The sequence below is a fragment of the Haliotis asinina genome, chromosome 5, assembly GCF_037392515.1.
Source record: "Haliotis asinina isolate JCU_RB_2024 chromosome 5, JCU_Hal_asi_v2, whole genome shotgun sequence".
Taxonomy (NCBI): domain Eukaryota; kingdom Metazoa; phylum Mollusca; class Gastropoda; order Lepetellida; family Haliotidae; genus Haliotis; species Haliotis asinina.
The window spans coordinates 56564963-56578967 of record NC_090284.1 but is presented as its reverse complement, the minus strand read 5'-3'; the positions used below and the strand labels follow the sequence as shown (position 1 = coordinate 56578967).

Sequence of the window (14005 nt, the reverse complement as noted above, 5' to 3'; positions counted from 1 at the left end):
TTAAACGTTTTTCTTTTTGTGCATCTGTCATCAACGGCGAGGGAATTCCACGTTTTTTCACCCAATTAAGTCTCTGTAATTCCTGCCTAACTGTTTCATTGCATACCTGAGGACTTCCTCTGCTAATCATTTCATTTCTGATGTTCTCAACACTTTTCAATTTGCCCCTACTCACAATCTGCCCAAGTCTTCGGCGATCCACAACACTGAATTTCCTAGGCCGACCTGCCCCTGCTTTGTGCTCTATCCCGGTTCCTGTTTGAATACTCTTCAAAGTTCTGTATACTGTAGACAGAGGAATACCATGTCTACAAGCTAACACTTTAGCATCAGCCTTACCCCTTTCAAAATCATTTAGAATGAGCTTTCTTTTCTCCCTTGTTGTAAATTCTGCCACGTCAACACAGGAAGCCGTCTGCTCAGACAAGGGAGATAACTCTTGGCGTAATGAGCTGCCTTCTAAGCCTTCAAGAGTTGTCTCCCTTATTTAGTATGCTTAGCGTATAGTGAAAGCCCTTTTTCCAATCTTTGCATCATTAGAAAAAAAACAAAGATTTTCTCAATAATTTCTGGGAACACTGTAACAGTACTACTAACAATATTTAAGTATCTGGGAACTCTATGTCATTATCCAGGATCCCTGAAAATTAAGAATATTGGACCTGAAATAAGGGACTCACAGTAAATCCCGCTGTAGTTCTAACAGTTTTTCAGCATGACATTACTTACTAATGCTCCATACTACATTAGTACATGGGAATTTATTTTCTTAAAAACATAACATATCAAAGGCTAGTTTAATACTTTTTCAACCTTAATGAACTCTATTTGACAAAACTACTTTGAGCATACTTTAATGAAATTTCATGATTTTCTACAATAAATCTCATTAGTTTAAAAGCTTGTAACTCAATTAATCTGTTCGACAGTATCAAAGCTAATTAGTCTCATAGTCTGATGCTTGTTGAGTCTCTGTGTTAACATGATCACGGACTGACACAGGGACACAATGTCACAACTAACTAGCTTCTGACAGTAATTATAATCCTTAACTGATAATCAGCTTAAGATTAGGATTAGAACCACTGACATCAAGTACTACCAATAAACTATTCTGTCAGAAAACAAAGAAGTTGATCAGCGTATCTTGCCAGTATATTTCATGAAATAAACATTAATAAATATTGTCTTCATATGTGTATGAAACACAGTTAACATACTTTTACACACAAAACCCCAATCTTTGAAACAATTTTCTTGAACTGTATATGTATAATATTTGTGATTACACTTTCATAGTTAAGTACATGTACAGAAGAAACTAACTGTGTGAGTGAGTTTAGTTTTACGCCACACTCAGAAATATTCCAACTATATGGAGGTGGTCTGTAAATAATCGAATCCAGTGATCAACAACATGAGCATTGATCTGCGCAATTGGGAACCGATGACATGTGTCAATCAAGTCAGCGAGTCTGACCACCCGATCCCGATAGTCGCCTCCTACGACAAGCATAGTCGCCTTTTATGGCAAGCAAGAGTTGCTGAAGGCCTATTCTACCCTGGGACCTTCACGGGTCTAAATAATCGAGTCTGGACCAGACAATCCAGTGATCAACAACATGAGCATCAATCTGCGCAATTGGGAACCGATGACATGTGTCAACCAAGTCAGCGAGCCTGACCACCCGATCCCGTTAGTCGCCTCTTGCGACAAGCATAGTCGCCTTTTTATGGCAAGCATGGGTTGCTGAAGGCCCAGGACCTTCATGGGTTTCAGAAGAAACTAAGAAAGCGTATTGACCACTTTCTACGAGCATTATATAGCATTGTGCAATCATCAATTCTGGCCTTGAGAGCCATGTCAACTCATACTTATCAGAGGGGTGCAGTTATCAGAGGGGTACACAAAGTCTGCAGTCTAGACCTCCACTTGTCCAACTTCAGTTTTTGTGGAAGTCATGATGGCTAAGGAGGTTAGGGACTTTGTGTGCTAACACCTCTGATGTTACATTTACACTTTCTATATGGCATTGTGTAATTATGTCCGTTACTGTCAGAATCTTATCTATCATCACATTCATGTGGAAATATGTCCACATAAAAATGTCACATTAGGTTTTCTAAGATGCTTCACTAGAAGATCAAGGCACAGAAAGAACTTTACCTGGCAAAGTGTACACTCCCTTTTTGAATAACGTTGCACTGAATTGGCATCTTAATAACATTCTAGTCTGCACCCTTGTAATTAAACATACACCTGGAACTGTACTGCTTTGTGTCAGTTGCCATTGCCAAGTACATTTTCCTACAGCTTTACTAACTTGGTTTACACCCTGTTTCTTTGTTTGCAGTCACTTCAGTTGGCTAACATCACTTGTGGAAACATTATGTTTAACTTTTTTTCGATGGATAAATACCTTAGGTAGACTCACAAATTTGAACAGCAGTGTTTGCTAATTAAGCCTATGTTAAATGTCCCAGAATGCATCCATTGGAATGTCACATCACTAGGAAGCTTGCTCTATATGTACAAACAAAGCACTTATATCAGAAGTAAAATGTGACATTCTGTATTGTTCCAGGTTATTTCCAACATTAGCAAACTTAACTGAAATAATAAAAAGAGGATGTTTTTAAAACTTGAACATAAACACCCATTGTGTTTTTGGGTAGCATGTATCTTAAAGCAGGGCAGTCTCATGAATAGAACAGAATGTCTCATACCCACTGACAAGAAGCATTGTTAGCTATACGTACTACATTTTAGACCCTTCCCAAAAAACTTGCGACTAAGAAGATTAAGATTATTCAGGATTCATATTAGTTCTAACAGCAACGCCACTTACCATGCTATAAATTTTCGAATCATACATTTTTTCGATATATTTTAAAATGTGTGGAAAGACGTACGTAGTTTTTAGAATACTGGACTCTGGTATGAATATGGGAATTGCGAACTGCTGTGACTACACAGGAACCCGATATCGCACTGTAGGTTAAACATAGACCATAGATATACACCCGTCATATATATTACTCTATTGATATATATGAGGTGAGTGTATATGTATGGTCTATGTTTAACCCACGGCCACAGTGCGATATCGGGTTCCTGTGTGTGACTAGTGTGAGTCGTGTGACCAGTCGTCGAGAGGTAGCTGATTTCATGGCCTTACGGATATTTTAACTGAACAAAAGCGTATGTACCTCTGTCTGTACTGTGGTAACAGTGATCACTGAATCTGGGTAGAGCCGGGTTTAATCTCACAAACCAAAAACAGACCAAGCCACCATCACATGGTACGTTTCGTGATGCAACGGTGTGGAAAAACAAATGTTCGGTGGTTAGAGTTATCTACCCTTGAACGACATGGAAACAGAGGGCGCGTCGACATCGCCATTTTGGTTGCTAATGACAACAACAGCCACTGCAGAAAGCTGTTTGTTGTGAGACACGAGGTAAAAAGAGTTATTTCTGCCTCTGCACAGGGAAGAGGAGTGTGTAACTTCCAAAGATGGCAAACACAGACTATTTAGACACTATGCAGCTGGAGAGAATAATCGGTTTCAACGGTAAGTGTGTTTAGAACATTGGAATTTTGTTTGGAACGTTGTTTTGGAATCTTTTCTATGGGTTGTCAGTGTCTTTCAAAACAAATCGTGTTTCAGTTCTTTTGGCATCAATGTTTGTTCTTGATGATGTGATGTAATATGTTGTTTCGTAAATATGATTAATATTTTGATTAGATCGATAGGAAAAACGTATAATATTGATGCCTATACGGTTGATCGAGTTTGTACACATGGATATTCGGATCCTACCCAACGAAATTTCTAATCCCAGGTCGGTGTCAGACCCGTTGTTAGTTTCAGGAAAATCGCTAACCCATTGTCAACGTCTTTCCAAGTCATACCATGATCAGGGATAAGGAAAGGCAGGGGTCATGTGCTATTTTGCACATCCCAGGTAACATGGCTGCATTGGGTCACTGCGGTAAAATACTGTAATAGCCAATACTGTGCCTTCCTTTTGCCAGTCATATCATCCTGGCTTTTTAATCAACATATATGATTCTTCATTGACTAAGAAATCGTATCTTGGTTTTCTCTACCATCCATCTCTTGCAATTGTGACAATCAGCATTTGTAAAGATACTGTGAAAACCCTTTTGCTAAAGTAATTACCTTCGCGCAAGCTGGGTTCTTCCGTGCTGCTTCTGAAATGGAAATTGAATTTGGACGCAAAAGTAAATAAAGCTGCTGTATCAATAATTATCCAATTTCATTAAATATTTTAATGTATATTATTGTGTATTGTCATATATAAAGTTACAAGTTTGACAATTCTAGATTGCTTTACCTCTGCATTCCCTTCTCACAGAGGTTACTTGTCATATCTTCCTACGTTACGTTGGAAGATATGACAAGTAACCACTGTGGGGAGAGAATGTACCCCTGGGGTTCCTTTCAATTTTGATTGATATTTACTCTTAAAAATGAAAATTTCACTCTGTCAAGTTTGTATGTTTCAAACACTTTCTTTTCATAATATAATTTGACATTTTAACAATCCCAGTCAGTCAAGTATGCATTGTTTTATTATTGTTACCAAATGTGGTACTGATCGAAAAGTATATGTATTTCTGATTACAGAAAACAGTGACAAGTGTAATACTGAAATGAAATGCTGCAGTAAATGGAGAGGATGGCCAAGTTTAACTGAGTGGCACTTACGTATCAAATTACAATCATTTCCAGATAACCCATTTATCCTATATATATGTTTACATATATTTTAAAACTGTGAAAATATGGTAGACCATACCTTTCTTTAAATGATCCTGGTATATCGTGTGGAAAAGGGACTTCATAATAACCTGTAAATCCTCGGACAAGTGCAAGAGTGAACAATGGTGTTAAGACAGCACTCTAAGAAGAAATTCTTCTGTTGATAGTCTGCAGCAAATGGCTGTTTCAAATGTTTCCATTGTTTGTAGTTTCTGTTAAATTATTATAAGACTATGAACGTTTATGATTCGCCAAAACACTTAATTGTGCACTGATTGTGTGAAACTGGACAAGGGCTTTTTAGATATATTTGTATGTTAATCTTCAAGTTTCACGACTAAAAGTAGCTCCTGGCAGATGAACTGATAAAGGGGTTAAATTCAGAACACATGGGCCAGTGCTGGGAACCTGCTGGTACCAGCTGGTGGCTGAGAGACAGTGGCTCCCCGGCTCTGGCCCAGTGCTGTGACAATGCTGTGAGCACGTTGCTGACACAAACCGACACAAGCGTAACTCGCGGCACTAATGCCAGCATTGGGCCAATGCTACCATGCTACCTGGGATTAGAATAAAAAATTATCTACCTATTAAAAATTTAAAGGGGTGTTACTTGACCAGTGATGGTGATGAGGAATGTGCACTGTGTTCACGATAGTGTTCCAAAGTGACAGGACATTGGGTCCTGTAAGTTTCAGATGTCTGTCTGACCGACTGAAATTTCACAGGACCCACAGAATTAATTGAAACAAACATTTCAGATTTAACATTTCTTATAATTGACAATGAAATTATTAACATTTTGTGATAACAAACATAAGATTTATAAACAGCCAAAACATGTCACATGCCACAAATAACCAACTTCACACTAAAACATTGTGAAATATTCAGTCAGACACTGGGACTAGTGGTTTAATTTGGTGATTTCTATCTGACCACTGGTGAATCTGTCAGATTTGTCAGAGGGTCAGACGCTATTCGTGAACACTGATGTGTTCAAATAACTTCCTAAATAACCTGCAAAGACTTGGCTTTGAACTGATCTTCAGCACCCATATAGTTGCTGTAAGACTGGCAACTAATAGGATCAGGTGGTCAGACTTGCTGACTTGGTTGACACATGTCATCAAATTATCTCAGCTGCGTAGAGTGATGCTTGTGCTGTTGATCACTGGATTGTCTGGGATATACTTAATTGTTTATAGACCCCCACCATATAGCTGGAATATTGCTGAGTGTGGTGTAAAACTAAACTCACTTGATGACTACTTAATTCTTACTTAACAGTTTCTAACTTTGAGGCAGCCATGTGTAAACACTTGAAGATTCCAAAGCTGGAAGACATGCATTTTACTGGATTCTGTCTGCCATTTGATACATCTTATATGGCTATTATATTGCATCACTAATAACATGGTGATAAAGTCTACATAAGGCACAATTACTCTGCGTTTGCATAGTTTTATTATATAATTAGAACTCAAAATTGAATATGCAATTTTTATAAACAGTCACAAATAAAAAAATACTTGAAATGAAAGTTCTATGACGGCTTACAAAAACCTCATCATTGGAATCAGAGCTGTATTTGAACAGAAACACATTTCTCATTAACTTTGGTAATTATTAGCATGACATTTACTTATGAAATCATCCAGTTTAAACCATTGTGTTCTGTCATAAAATAACATGTCATCATTTTACAGGGTCTGTACCAAATGGACTTAAAGTTCATCCAGACCGTCAACATCTCATTTACCCACTTGGCTGCAACATCATCATTGAGGAGATAGCTAAAGATGGTTTTGGCACCCAGACTATCCTGTCCAAGCACACAAACAGTGTGTCTTGCCTAGCCATTTCACCCTCAGGAAGATATCTGGCCTCAGGACAAGTGACACACATGGGCTTCAAGGTAAATCATAATGGGCATTGGATTAATTTAGTACAGTAAGAGGCTGTGACAAGGCAATGAAGGCTGACATGCATCATGACATTGGTTACTAAGAATACGTTCAAACATGAGGGGCAGAATAGAATGGCGCAGTGATGCCAATATATTGTGATGTAATGCAAAAAGTGTGTATTATTGGTGCCGTTGATCTTTCACCAAAGCATGATAGAATACGCTATACATGGAGGTAGAACAAACTATATTTCTCAAACAAGCATGTTTTCTATACCTGGTTAATTATATTTGTTAAAGGAAAAGTGACAGTCTACACTGAAAAAAACTTACATATTTCCCTTTTTGAAACATAACACAATAGGTTAATATGTGTGAATAAGCACACAAGATTTTGTATAAGATAAACAAGTGAGTGTTGAAGAAGAAGGGTCACATCATGATCCTCAGGGCTCTTGGAGTGGCATTCAACAGTTTCTGTACTTCAAAATTTTATGCTATGAAAACCTGTCTGGCCATTGATAAGAAATTTTATCTTCCAGGCTGTCATTATCATCTGGGACTATATGACAAAGCAGCCAATTCATGAGGTCTCTCTACACAAAGTCAAGGTTCAAGCACTTTCCTTTTCCAAGAATGACATCTACCTAATCTCACTTGGCGGGCAAGATGATGGATCGTAAGTCACCATAAAATGAGCAAAAAGTATTTTTGTAAATGACCTTTAAAAATGCAGATGTTATAAATACAGGTGGTTTTTTCACAAGATTGAATTAGTCAGGATTGTTTATTCTTTTTTCTGTGGGGACAGGCAAAGTTGTGATGCTACAAAGTTAGAATTTAGTAACAGACATTACATTACTGTTCCATTTTTTTTATTTTCATTGTCCAAACTGTAACAATGAAAGAAATATTTGTGTTCTGACATGTGCACACTTTCAACCAGAGACAGTGTTATCTTACGTTAATTTGTAAAATCTAGGGTATAATTATGATCATTTATTAAAAGTTTGTAAAGTTGAAGCTTCTGAATGAAAAAGCCAAATATTCTTTATCAGTTCAAGTGTAAGCTTGCAATGTCCTGACAAGACATGTGCTTGCTATATTTTAGGGTTGTGGTTTGGGATGTTGAGAGAGGCGAGGCAATCTGTGGATCCCCAGCTCAGGTGGAAAGTGCCGGAAACACATACTGTGTTTGCGCTTCTGATGTGTCAGAGAACATCTTCGTCACTGGAGGAGAGTAAGTAGCTCATCTGTCTCACTTTCTCAAGGACATTTCTGGTATCCCCAGTTGTGTCTATAATATTGCTGGAATGGTGTTAAAAACAAAGGTGTAAAACTCTCATTGTTAGTGGTGATATTGTTTGATTACTTCAAAAACAGAAGACATACAAGGAAAAGCAATGTTTATCTTTGATTTCATATAAGCTACTGCAGAACTATCAGTTCAATATTATTTCAAGGTATCTTTGTAATTGGGGCATTTGTAATTCTATGCTGACACATTAAGATAATCGTCAATGGAACACAAGATCATGATTGTGAATGATTTTCATGTTATTGTGAACAAAAAGCCTAAGCTGGCTTATGCAAATAAATCTCATAATAACCATCCTCTTAATAATTTGCATCAGTGACTAACTCAAGGATATAAATATTGTACACAATTTCATTTTGATGTCTTTTTTTTTCATATAACTGATAACTTTCCTTTTAAGATTTATCAGTGGTATTTGAATTTATATGTTTTAAAAGTGATGAAAGTGTTTATAAGTGACATTCAAACTTTACAGAAATACACTGCGAGTGTGGGAGCTTGATGTAGAAAACAGAAAAATACGACCTACTCCCGTGAACATGGGAGGTCTCAAAAGAACTGTCTCATGTATACAGGTGGGTTTATCAACATGCTTACAGAGTGGATAAGCTCATTCTATTGCTATGATAGTTTGGAAGCTGCTAATGAAAGATGCGTTATTTGACTTGATTTGAGCATAATATTGTTACTTCAAACTGGTGGTTAAAAAGGGAAGAATTAAATGGCCACAGGACAGTAAGAATGGAATGTTTTCAAAGGATGATGAAATTCTCGTCACTACAACTGGTGTAAGTCTTTGTTTATATTAAGCACAAGTGAACATCATGAAGAAATTTTGTTTGATAGCTAGACTATTAGTTTTAGTGGCTTGTCAGTACTCATGTCTGGAAGAATACTCCAAACTGGCTCATAGCACAAGAAACTACCTGTTCCATATGGGGATTATGGTACACAAATAAGTTGATCACACAATGTAGTGTTATCCTCCCTTCCTGATTTTATTCAGCCTTCAAACTCAAATGTAGAACTTTGATAATTCTGGAATCTCATCATGATGTTAGATTTCTCACATAAAATGTGGATATCAATGTTGACCTATATTTCTGACTTCCTCATTAGATGACAGACAAGGGCGACGTGAACCTCTTCTTCTGCGGCACAAAATCTGGTGACATCCTTGCCATCAACATGAAGACATTCCGTCTGCAATTCCTTGTGCCAGAGAAAAACAAGTTCAGCTTGGGTGTCACTGCCTTATCCATTGTCAAAGTTGATGAAAGTGGCGAAAACTTTGATTTCCTGGTTGGAGCAGGAGATGGCACACTGGCACAGTGCAGGATCAAGATCGGCATGGATGGGAACAAGATCAAGTCATCTCTCAAACAAAGTGTCGAGTATGCAACCATCCTATTATTTCATAAATATGAATGTAAGATCTGGAAATGAAATTCACTTCAATATAGTGCCAATATATTTTCCAAAACAGTGACATGTTAACTTGCAATAATTGATTCTGAAGGTTTAAGTCCTCGAACTTGCAGACTTGGAAACTTGGGAAACCAGTTGGTCACTGATTTTTGATATGCATCGCCTCATTTTAGCCAATTATGTCTTTGTGGAATGGACAGTAAAAAAGGATCTATTTGAAAAACTTTGTACTTTTTGCATCCATGTAATTATGTCACATAATGATTGCTTCTGCAGGCCCTGGAAAGATAAGCTTGTGAAGAACAAAACAAATGCCTTAACTTCCATAGCCCTGAGAGGATCTGGACACCAGGTAATAAATTGGTGCTTAAACGTTTATGGTAATAGTTGTAGTGGGCACACTGGTACTAGTGGTCCGTAACATGTTTGGGCTCATATGCTGGTCCAAACTGCCAAATTTCACAATGCACTGTGTTCTATCCCCTAGCTGTAACAGGACCTGCATACAGGGGATCTAGTAATGACATATACTGCATCTGTGCTTGTGAGTTTCTCGAAAGTCATAAATGCCCTTCACATTAGGCTGTCATGTAGATGTAGAGAAGTGACAGACATGTTTGCTAAATCATTCACCTACTGCTCACTGAACCAAGGTTCAGTGGAATGAGTGGAAGGTTGGTAAGGCGATGTCTGCATCAGTCTAAAGTTTACCTAAAGATGTACTTGTTGCTCTGTCAGATGCTCAGCATTAAGTGCTACATCAAGACATGCTTTGCTTATCACCAGTATACTGTTTCTAAGTGGGATATCCATGTTCATATGGTAAAAAGTGGTATCTCTGCCGGTTAACAAATTAAAATCTGTCCATACTTTACAAGAAGACACAATCATGTGCATGCATGTTGTTATATAAGTGTAATGATTACATGTTGAAGTATAGGAGTAGATGAAGCTAAAACTTGATCATTATATGGATATGGATACCGATTCACATGGCTCTCTCTTGTCTGGCCTTGTGTTATATGTTTCTTGATTATGTTCCAGTTTTTTGTTGGAAGTGACAGTTCAAACATCTACAAGTTCAACTATCCTGAGTTCAGTTGTGTCCTCACGAAGACATGTCACTCGAAGCGTGTCAATGACATCATCTTCCCACAGTAAGTGCTACAATTCATGTGATGCTTACTTAAAGTCACAATGTCGCACCATATTTCTCTAAAAATACATAATGTATTTCTCTCAATAATATTAACTATCAGCCCTCAGGGAAGCTACCATAAAATGTATTCGAAAATAATTATGCTGCATTAAATGGACTCTTGCGCCATCTCCCAGCTGAACATTATTTCAAGTGAATCCCATAGAGTGATGTCCCTTTTAGCATTCTTACCAATTATCCTGTAACACAACTTGTGATTGAGACCAGTTCAGCAAACACTGACAACAATGTGTGTGTGTGACAGGTTTCTATTTACGGAGCAGTTGTTTACACTTCGTATACAGAAAGTGTTCTCAGTTTGGAAGTTGTTTGCCTTAAAGTTTCAGTTATCAATTTCAGGCAAGCTGTAAGGGATAATAAGTCTTTTATTGCATTAGTAGGATCTAAAGTAAGTGCATAGGCTCCAATATGTATACTATAGTCCAAAATTTTGTCAAAATGTGTGACATTGTGCCTTTAAGAGGTTAAACGGTCCTCTCCAGAATAAATATCAATGATCTGTGAATCTATGGATAGTAGTTGTCTGCTTTGTTTTCAGTGGATCATCTGAGCTGATTGTTACCTGCCAGGAAGAGGAGATCAGAATCTGGCATCGGGAGACTGGAAAGGAAATCAGACGTCATGTTGTCTCCAATATGATGTGCAATGCTCTTGACATCACCAGGGATGGCAAAGCTATCATCAGTGGTAAGTGATTACTGAAGTCTACTGATGCCCATTTTATAGCACATTAATTCTTGACTCATGTCTGCAGAACTGTCTTAATTCCTACATATATTTTGTTCACAGCCTGGGCAGATGGGAAAATACGAGTGTTTGGTTTTGGAACTAATGACATCACTGAGAAGTATTGTATCCCTGATGCTCACAACAAAGGTGTCACAGCTATAGCCTGTACATCTGATGGAAAAAAGATTGTGAGTGGTGGGGGTGAAGGTCAAGTGAGGATCTGGAGAGTGGAGGAAAGTTTTGACTCACGAGGAAAGATATCATCCCGAGGAGTTCTTGATGCCACGATGAAGGAGCACAAAGGTCTGGTGTCTGCCATCAAGATCCGAAATAATGACAAGGAATGTGCTTCAGCCAGTACAGATGGAACATGCATTATCTGGTGCCTTGTGTAAGTTTTGATTTATCAGACATATCTACACTGACATTTGTGCAGAATTTCAAACCTTTAGCTGCCAGAAGCTGCTGGTCATGTTATAAAATGTTATCCTTCCTCACTGACATTCCATGACATGCTTTATAAACTGTTTTGACTGATATGGCTTCATGTAAAATGTTTAAACTTTGAGCTCTTGTCAGCAACAAGGTAACTGTAGGGGTAACCTAGTGGTTTATGGAGATAAAAATTTTTTGTGAATCCGTGGTCTTAAATGCAAATCAATCAATCTTTGACTTTGCTGGGAGCCTTATCACAACAAAGGCTTGATTCTTAGTGGGGAGCATGTTCATAAAATCTTGATGCACATTTGGACAAAAAGTAATGACACCCCCCTCAAATGCCTGATGTAGGTGAATCATCTCCCCTTTAACACCAATTTCTATGATAAATGATCTGTACCTAATTCACATTTGGAAATAACAGTAAAAAAGTGAATGCGAAATTTTTTTTAGGAGCCAAGCAAGGAAACAGATTGTGTTTGCCAACACACTGTTCCAGTGTGTGTCATACGGCCTGGGTGGTCATCACATCGTGACAAGTGGGACTGACCGCAAGATTGCCTACTGGGAAACGCTTGATGGCTCAGGCACCAGGGAGCTGGATGGAGCCAAGACAGGAGCCATCTACACGCTTGACATGTCCCCTGATGGCAAATACTTTGTATCTGGAGGAGAGGAGAAAATCATCAAGGTCAGTTGGTCAATAAACAGTTCATGCCTCTGAGCATCATCGACAGATATCTAAAACTACCAGTATTTTATACTGAAACACAATGAAAATGCAAAGCAATCTTTATCCCCTGATCAGAAAAGGTGTTGTTTTCATCAAGTTCATTTTAGCAACAAACCAAATACACTTCCAACACTACTGTTGTCAACTATAGTTTCAGCATGTTTAGGCATGAAAACAATAAATCCCCAAAACCAATAGCCTGCCGATCTCTACACATTATGAGGTTTTATAATCAAAGTTGTATTGTATCTATTTTGAGCATGAATGCAACTATGTTATGTAATGATTTTTCTTGTCATTATTTCTTTATCAGGTGCCAAGTTTATCAGGCTATCTTTCTCTACCTATTAACCTTATCCATTGCAAATGCCTCTTACAGTGCCATCTGTGAGGTTGAATCTTAATGAAGACACTTTATTGTCAGCAACAGCCAAGTTAACCTTGTTTTGTTGCAGCTGTGGAAGTATGATGAAGGGGAGGTAACTCACATTGGCATTGGACACAGTGCATCTATCACCAAAGCACGCATCTGTCCAAGCCAGCGGAACATCGTCAGTGTTGGAACAGATGGTGCCATATTAATTTGGAAATTCCCTGCTTAAGATTGCACCCGACAAATGCAAAGCTAACTCTGAACAACTGGAGTGCTCATCATTAACTTGACAATTTGTCACAAATTCTTTTGCCATTATAAATTCAGCGCAAATATCAAGTCATCTGTCCACCAGTTACATTTTATCTGGTGAAATTCACTTATTACAGATTTGTAAGGTAACAAGGTCAGAAAATTGCACAACAGACCAAGAAATTGGTAGGTTTTCATGATTCATCTATTATATGAACCATTTCATGGTCCTGAAGTTTCCAGTAAGCCAAAAACCCTCTTTGGCTACAAAAAAAATACATTCCAAGAACCAGTTGATGTAGACAGACTTACTTGTCTATCTGCTTTAGGAGTAACAATGAAAGTAAGAAACAAAGATCTATGGATTTGTATGCATGCGCTTGATGTTACTTTTGTTGATTTTGGAATAGTAAAGTGCTTTAAAAATCAATCAACGTATCATACATTTTTGTTTCCTTAGAAATAGGATGACTTTAGGTATGGGAGGTGATATCTCCTAATGTTTTAATTTGTACCTTTAAAACATGAAAACATATTTATTTGTACTATTTGTTAAAAGGTGATTTTAGTGCAACTACTTGTGACGTGTCTGATTGAACTTCCACCTGTGTTTTGTTTCTGTGTATATAAAAACTACATGTCCATCCAACTAGATATAGACTAAGTAAACAACACATATTGTATATATAACAGTGACAACTTTCTCCGTAAACATTTTAGAACTTTAGAATAGATCATCTGCCATGTTGGTTTTGCAGTCAGCAAACATTGTACAGACGAATACTCTCTGTTTGAAATAAATACACTTTTCACTTACA

General features: G+C 37.7%; 2 protein-coding genes across 2 annotated transcripts in view; one reads left to right on the top strand and one right to left on the bottom strand.

The window, feature by feature from the left end:
• The window catches only part of LOC137284888 (tRNA-dihydrouridine(16/17) synthase [NAD(P)(+)]-like), a 20493-nt gene extending 17124 nt beyond the window's left edge, over window positions 1–3369 (bottom strand). Inside the window, exon 1 of the mRNA XM_067816917.1 lies at window positions 3211–3369. The gene's annotated coding sequence lies outside the window, so the exon portion shown is untranslated. The remainder of the gene's footprint in view (window positions 1–3210) is intronic.
• LOC137284887 (cilia- and flagella-associated protein 52-like) lies at window positions 3368–14005 on the top strand. Its single transcript, XM_067816916.1, has 12 exons — window positions 3368–3576; window positions 6498–6706; window positions 7240–7376; window positions 7809–7937; window positions 8491–8590; window positions 9135–9409; window positions 9720–9795; window positions 10488–10600; window positions 11201–11349; window positions 11452–11782; window positions 12283–12520; window positions 13018–14005. The coding sequence occupies exons 1-12, from the start codon at window positions 3519–3521 to the stop codon at window positions 13162–13164; spliced, it is 1962 nt and encodes a 653-aa protein (XP_067673017.1). The 5' UTR covers window positions 3368–3518; the 3' UTR covers window positions 13165–14005.